This window comes from Gekko japonicus, unplaced genomic scaffold, assembly GCF_001447785.1.
Source record: "Gekko japonicus isolate JY-2015 unplaced genomic scaffold, Gekko_japonicus_V1.1 scaffold1220, whole genome shotgun sequence".
NCBI classification, from domain to species: domain Eukaryota; kingdom Metazoa; phylum Chordata; class Lepidosauria; order Squamata; family Gekkonidae; genus Gekko; species Gekko japonicus.
This window is the reverse complement of record NW_015174879.1, coordinates 313,635-320,528: the sequence shown is the minus strand read 5'-3', so window position 1 is coordinate 320,528 and position 6,894 is coordinate 313,635. Positions and strand designations below refer to the sequence as shown.

Below are 6,894 nucleotides of genomic sequence, written 5' to 3'. Positions count from 1 at the left end.
CAACTCCCAGCAGCACTCAGTTCAGCTTGAAGAGGAGCTGGAGCAGGCTTCATGAGGAGACTGGTTTCCCTGCTTTTCCCGTGCGCAGGTATGCACAGAAAAAGCAAGGTAGGAAGCGTGATTGTAGCTTGCCCAAGAAAGCTTACACTTTGTCTGAATATATGTGGGTCTTTAAAAGTGCTGCTGGCATTGGGGCCCTTCTCCTCCAACTCTCCATCTCCCGGGGCCAGCTCTGAGCCTCTTTTTCTGTTTTGTAAGACTGTGTTGGATGTTAAGGAGACACAAATATGAATCTGTGATGCTGCCTTGTGATCTGCAATACAGGAGAAGGTGGCATGAATCCTTTTTCTGAAGTGGCTGAACAGCACTGGAGAGATTCTGGGAGCGAGGCCCCATGCATTTACTTCAGAGTAGCCCCATTGGGTTGCATAGGGGCTTCATGCCTTGCTGAAGCTCCCTCCTGGAGAGGACGGGAAACATTTTTCCTTCCTCTCCAGCTCTGCAAGGGTTAAACTCCCAGAGTTTGCTTGCTAGGAAGACCAAGCAAGGAGTTGGGGGGAGGGGTCAAAAAAACAACAACATACAAACCTGAGTTACCCACACTTTCCAAGGAGATGCAAGGCCATTGTTCACATTAGTGTTCGTCAGTCATTGTCATGATTTAATTTTATGGATACTTTGGACATATAGAGCGGATGAACAAAAGGAGACGAAACAATTATACAAGACGAGTGTGGATGGGAGAGTTGGAAGGGGTCGACCTCAGCGAACGTACCTCAATCAGATTGAGGACATTTTTAGCAAAGGCCAGTTTAAGAGTACCCTAATTAAGTTAATAACAATGTAACTACCTATATAGTTTAAGTTTACAAAATTTGGCTCTCAAAATAAATTTCAATTGTCCTACAGTTGATATTTGGCTCTCTTGACTAATAAGTTTGCCCACCACTGTCCTAGTGTGCGGTACGGTTGCGAGGGTTTTAACCCAAGATAGCTTCCATTCTTTGCTGTCTTACACTGAGAAAATATTTATTTGGGTTTTGTTTTTTAAATACATGTTTCTAGTGCGAAGAAGATGGACAGATGTCTTACACTGTGAAGGGTTTCTAAAATATTTATTTGGGTTTTGTTTTTTTAAATACGTTTTCCTAGTGCGAAGAAGATGGACAGATGTTTTTCAGCCTGGACGACGGGAACACCAAATTCACCGACCTAATACAGCTCGTTGAGTTCTACCAACTCAACAGGGGGGTCCTGCCCTGTAAGCTCAAACACCACTGCATCCGCGTAGCCTTATGACCCCCGTTCCTCTCTCACACCGGTTTTGCTCAGAAAAGACTGGACTTGGTAGAGAAATCTTGTCAAAGGAAGTTGACACTGGGAAATCGGCAGCCTCGTAGGCTGGCTTGAAAAGAATGCAAACGTTATGCACCTTGGGGACTTGGAACAGGGATGGATCGAATGGATGCCAGCAGACCAGTCTTAGCTGGTTTGTATAACACCTGAGAGCAATCGCTGGGTGTCCCAGTAACCCCCGCCCACCCCCCGAAATTGGGAAAGGGTATGTAAAATCACTAAAAAAAAAAAAAATTGAAACATAACTGGAAACTGTCCCTTGGCTGGTGCACTTAACAGAATCAAGTTTGTGAAGCAAAACTATTGAAAAGAACTCTTGCCCTGGAATAATCTTGACAATTAAGACTTGGTGTGTTTACTTTTTTGTATTGATCACTTCTCTTGTGGGTTTGTTTTCTTTGCACTCCTTTTTTTTTGTGTTTTTGGATATTGCCTACAACCCTATCTTAGGAGCTTGTTTTGCATAGGGTTCTAATCTAAACCCTCTTAAGGCATGAGGTGCTTCATCCTAACAGAGGTCTAGAGGACAGAAATCTTTCTCACTTCTGCAGTGACCAGAGACTTGGTCATGTATTGATGACCTTGAGGAATCCCTACGGACACAGCTCTGAAAAAGATTGCCACGTGTACTCGTTTGAGTATCAGCAGTTCAAAAGGATGGCGCTATGCACATGTCGTATATTAGGGATACCCAGTCGTGCAAAAGGCTCTTGATTTCTATGCACAAATATTCTTGGCCTGGCCTGTTAGTCTCCCCCCACCCTTACCCCTCTTGGGAAAATCCACTTTCAATAGCTATAACACAGCTGAGTGACTGTGCGTGGTGTTGGGGAAGAAGCACTTCGTTTGTTGGTTTACCTAGTATGACATGGATTCAGTGTTTCTTTTGAGCATTATGTTTCCTTGGATTCTCAGAGCACCTGTGTAGGCCTGACAATGTCATTGTACCAAACCACGATTTACAAATAAGCTTCTAACCGTGGTTGCAGATGGTGTTTTGGTGCTACCTATGGTCAGTTAGGGTGGCAGTATGGATGTAAAAGTCTCCTAGCTGTGGATGCTATTTTTGTCTGCTCATCACAGAATTATCTTTCCAGCCGGTATTGGTAATGTAACCATTGCATCCAGTCAAATCAATTTAGGAAACAGCATCGCCCCTTCATTTGTCCTGTAGGATCTCCAAAATTTATGCTGGGTTGGATCCAGCTGACGTTTTTCACCCAACCTCACCTAATTTCCCTCCTGACCAATGCCTCCATCCTACATAGGTTTTTGTCCAGGTGGGTCCCATGATTTCCCAACATTCTGCAACAGTGGAACAGCTGGGTGGATCCAGCCAGCGTGTATCGAACCATGGGCATGATCCGTCAGGCGCAGCTGAACAGCCTCCCCTCATTCCATTCCACCTTCAGAGACTCCTACACAAGTGTCACTAGGAAGGTCAGAGGACGGTGCGCTCGCCTGATGTTTTCTGACCTTTTATTCAGAAACCAGCTGCGAAACCTCTGCTTGCAGTTGCCGAATTTTTCATTTGACAGTTTGGATCACGAATGCTTAAGGATATAGGCACCAATTTTTATGTTGGTGATGACCCGGGACTAGTTTGCTGCAGATACTGGCATAATACATGTACATGCACCAGTCTCTGTAGCAAATGAGCCCTGGATCATCACCCACAGAAGGTCTTGTTCAGGCACTCTAGAAAACCTTCCATGCTGACCATTCTCATGGGCGTGACCGCACAGAGGGAAATAACACTTTGCCCAGCTTTGACCATGTTGACAGGCAAGAGTTCCCTGGCCCTGGAGTGGATCCAGACTAACATTTGCACCAGCAGAACAGGTCTTTCCTGTCTGTTCCTTCTTACTACAGCCCACTGTTCTCCACAAAATGCTGCTGGGAATGGGGGGACGACGACTCTGCGGAGTAGCAGGAGAGACAGGGCTATTTTGGGGCAGGAACGCACAGGAACGGAGTTCGTGCTGGCTCCCAAGTTGGCCACGCCCAGCAGGAGCTCATTAGCATAACAGGCCACACCCAACAGCAGAAACTCATTAGAATTGGCTACATTTGGGGTGTGTGGCCTAACATGCAAAGGAGTTCCTGCTACAATAAAGCCCTGGGTTTTGACAACAAACAAGGTAAACAGAAGAACAAGCAAAAGGTGGGTGTGGCTGGATAACCACACTTCTGGCAACATGGGGGTGCGGCCTAATGTGCTAATGAGCTGTGCTGTCAGGGGTGTGGCCCAATAGGCTAATGAGTTCCTGCTGTTGGGTGTGGCCTATTATGCTAATGAGTTCCTGCTGGGCTTTTTCTACAAAAAGAGCCCTGAAGAGAGTTCTGCAGTGGTAAGCGGGAATCTGCAGCAGTTGTTTAGGATGGAGCCATCCCTGTAAATCTGATTAAATGTGATAAGTGTCGGCATTATTATGCTGGGTTAGGTATCACTTAATCCGTGTCTGGGGGGGATGCTCCATGTTGAAGGTTTAGAATAGGGGGTCGCCAGCGTGATGCTCGTGAGCACCCTGGTGCCCCACTGACACCTTTCCTGGTGCCCACCAAGTGTTTCTAGAACATGGGAGGGGCCAAGTGGGGCTTTCGCCCAGCAAGGCTTCGGATTGGTCACTGAAGATCGGACTGGCTGTGCACATTTTAAAAGTATTGCTTTGGCAGCAACTGTCACCTCAGGACAAGGGCGTCTGACTGAAGGTAAGCTGCGGCGGCCATTTTGTGGCTATGCCCCCCCCACACACACTGTGTCATGGGTCCCAGAGATGCACCACAGGCTGAAAAAGGTTGGGAACCCACCAGTTTAGGACAGCCGAACCAAGTCAGTCTCATTTTAATTATTTAAGTGATTCCCTGTTTACAAGTGATCCTGTTTTTCCTACTGGCGACGAATTAGCATGAGAAGCAAGGTCCGCGCTCGTTTGTTCTCCCGTTGGACTGCCACACGGCATCCTGTCAGGCCTTGGAGACGATGTTCAAAGACACAGACAGGTGTTTTGTGTACATTTGCACAGGGCTATTTTTGGGCAGGAACGCACATGAACGGAGTTCCTGCTGGCTCCCGAGTTGGCCACGCCCAGCAGGAACTCATTAGCATAATAGGCTACACCCAACAGCAGGAACTCATTAGGATTGGCTACATTAGGGTGTGTGGCCTAACATGCAAAGGAGTTCCTGCTACAAAAAAAGCCCAGGGTTTTGACAACAAGGTAAACAGAATAAGAAGCAAAAGGGGTGTGTGGCTGGATGGCCACACTTCTGGTAACATGGGGGTGTGGGCTAATATGCTAATGTGCTGTGCTGTCATGGGTGTGGTCTAATATGCTAATGAGTGTCTGCTGTTGGGTGTGGCCTATTATGTTAATGAGTTCCTGCTGAGCTTTTTCTACAAAACCCCCCCTGCATTTGCATAGTTTATTAAGCAAAAAATTATGTTAGGCACGGAATGTTTGGCGTTAACTGCTCCGAGTCGAGTGTCAGCCCCCCCCCGCTTTCTTCCTTTCTAGACAGCTTTATTGAATCACTTTAAAAAACGTATATGGTTCTGATTTCCATCTAACTACATAGCCCATCTGAATGGTCAAAAGTTGTTGAAACAGCTCTTTATTCATACGGTATTCACATAACGTTGAGAGTAGTTTTAAGAGAATATAACCAGCTTGAATCATACATATCAGCTGAATTATATAAACACTGTATTTTAGTTTACAGGAGACATTCTAGTAGCCTTTCCTCCCCCACCCCCCAAATTGACTACATTATACAATGAAGAAACTTGATTTCGTTTTTAATATAGAACCTTCCTGGTTTTTAAATGTAGTGTTCTTTTTTTAATGTTTTTAAAGACATCAAATTAAGCTAACTCGTGTCTCTGACTTCATTCTGCATGTTTCTGTTTTAACCCCGTCTAGATCTTTTTTTTTTTTTTAATTGACTTAATTTAACCTTCGCATTCTCCGGTGTCAATAACCTTTTAGGACTCTGAAAAACACACACACTTAAGTTCTTGTGTTTACATAGTTTAGTCTGAACAAGGCATTTTCCCGGCCAAGATGGGGGGGGACCCCATTTTGCATTGTTTCGTATTTATAAAATTTTGCATTTTTATTTAAATTGAGAACAAAATTTTCTGACTATAGGAAACAGGATTTTGTATGTAAGCGGCTGTCTGTTTTGTACACTCCCAACTCTTTTTGAGAAAACAAACCACAATACTTGAGCACACCGTTTTTCCTTTTCTGCTGGAAATGAAATAAAAACTTAATTCCCACCTTAAATATTTCCAGCAGACTCAGCTGGCTGGCAGCTTAGAAACCAAGGACTGAAGGACATTTGACTTTCTAATTTTTTTTGTGTGTGTATTTAAATGACATGAATGTAAAGAGGGATTCTCAGGGTTGTTTCAGGAGCCTGATTGAATTTGTTTCTCTTGTTTTCCTTGGCCTATGACTTTTATTTTCTAAATAAAATACTTCATGTAACAATCTTGGAAATATGTTGAAGAAGGAAAAATGCCAAACTATTTTGGTAAAAAAAAAAAAGAAAGAAAGAAAAAAGTACACGGTAGGTGTTTTTAAACAGTACAATGTTTTTAAATGTGTTGAATTATTCTTGAAGAAATATGTGCCTCGGTTTTTAGATGTTTTTGTCTTATCTTTTTCTGCACTAAGTTCCTGACCATTTTGACCAATCAATGCACCTTTCCAGTGGCAAGATCATGCTTCTCGTAAATTATAGTGTCACAATGCAAAACTTTTTTAGTGACTGTAAAATGGAATAAAAGTTAAAAGTTTTCAGGGAATGCAAAAGGTATTAACTTAAAGAGACAAAACCTTTTATTCAATATGTGTTGCTTCATTCTGTAAATAGCTTTTTTTTTTTTTTTTGCTAGTGAACCTAATTGTAATCTTTCAGGTATTTTTGTACAAATGAGGGACTGATTGTTTCTTGTAACTAGAAATAAACATTAATACAATTGTATTCATTTTATATTGCTGGTAATGTACTTTTTCACATGAAGCAGCCTTATACTGAATCAGACCCTTGGTCCATCAAAGTCAGTATTGTCTACTTAGACTGGTGGAAGCTCTCCAGGGTCTCAGGCGGAGGTCTTTCACATCATCTACTGCCTGGTCCTTTAACTGGAGATGCCGGGGATTGAACCTGGAATCTTCTGCATGCCAAGCAGATGCTCTACCACTGAGACATGGCCCCTCCCTTCCCCTTTTTGCTGTTAGGTGGGTGGGTAGATCCATCAAGCTAATGAGAACTACTGTTTCGGGAAGCCTTAAAAGGAAATCTACTTAATACTGCATGGTTTAGTATCTACCTAGTTCTGTTGGCCCAAACTAGATGATACCTGTCCTATTTTGAAGATGAACCTCGTCCAAGTGGCTTGTCTCTGAAAAGCCTGCAGTTGTCCCGTCTGATTCAGAAGAAGGAAATGCTTGTTACCTTTATAGCATTGATAAAATGGCCCTTGGCAAGAGATGACCAGTGCGTCTAGGTCAGCTGGGATAACCCTCC

At 43.6% G+C, this 6,894-nt stretch overlaps 1 protein-coding gene across 1 annotated transcript in view; it reads left to right on the top strand.

The window, feature by feature from the left end:
- Window positions 1-3,355, top strand: part of GRB10 (growth factor receptor bound protein 10) — a 202,510-nt gene extending 199,155 nt beyond the window's left edge. The window contains exon 17 of the mRNA XM_015424873.1: window positions 1,153-3,355. Within this exon, the coding sequence (XP_015280359.1) occupies window positions 1,153-1,299 (147 nt within the window). The 3' untranslated portion in view covers window positions 1,300-3,355. The remainder of the gene's footprint in view (window positions 1-1,152) is intronic.
- Window positions 3,356-6,894: the final 3,539 nt, after the last annotated feature.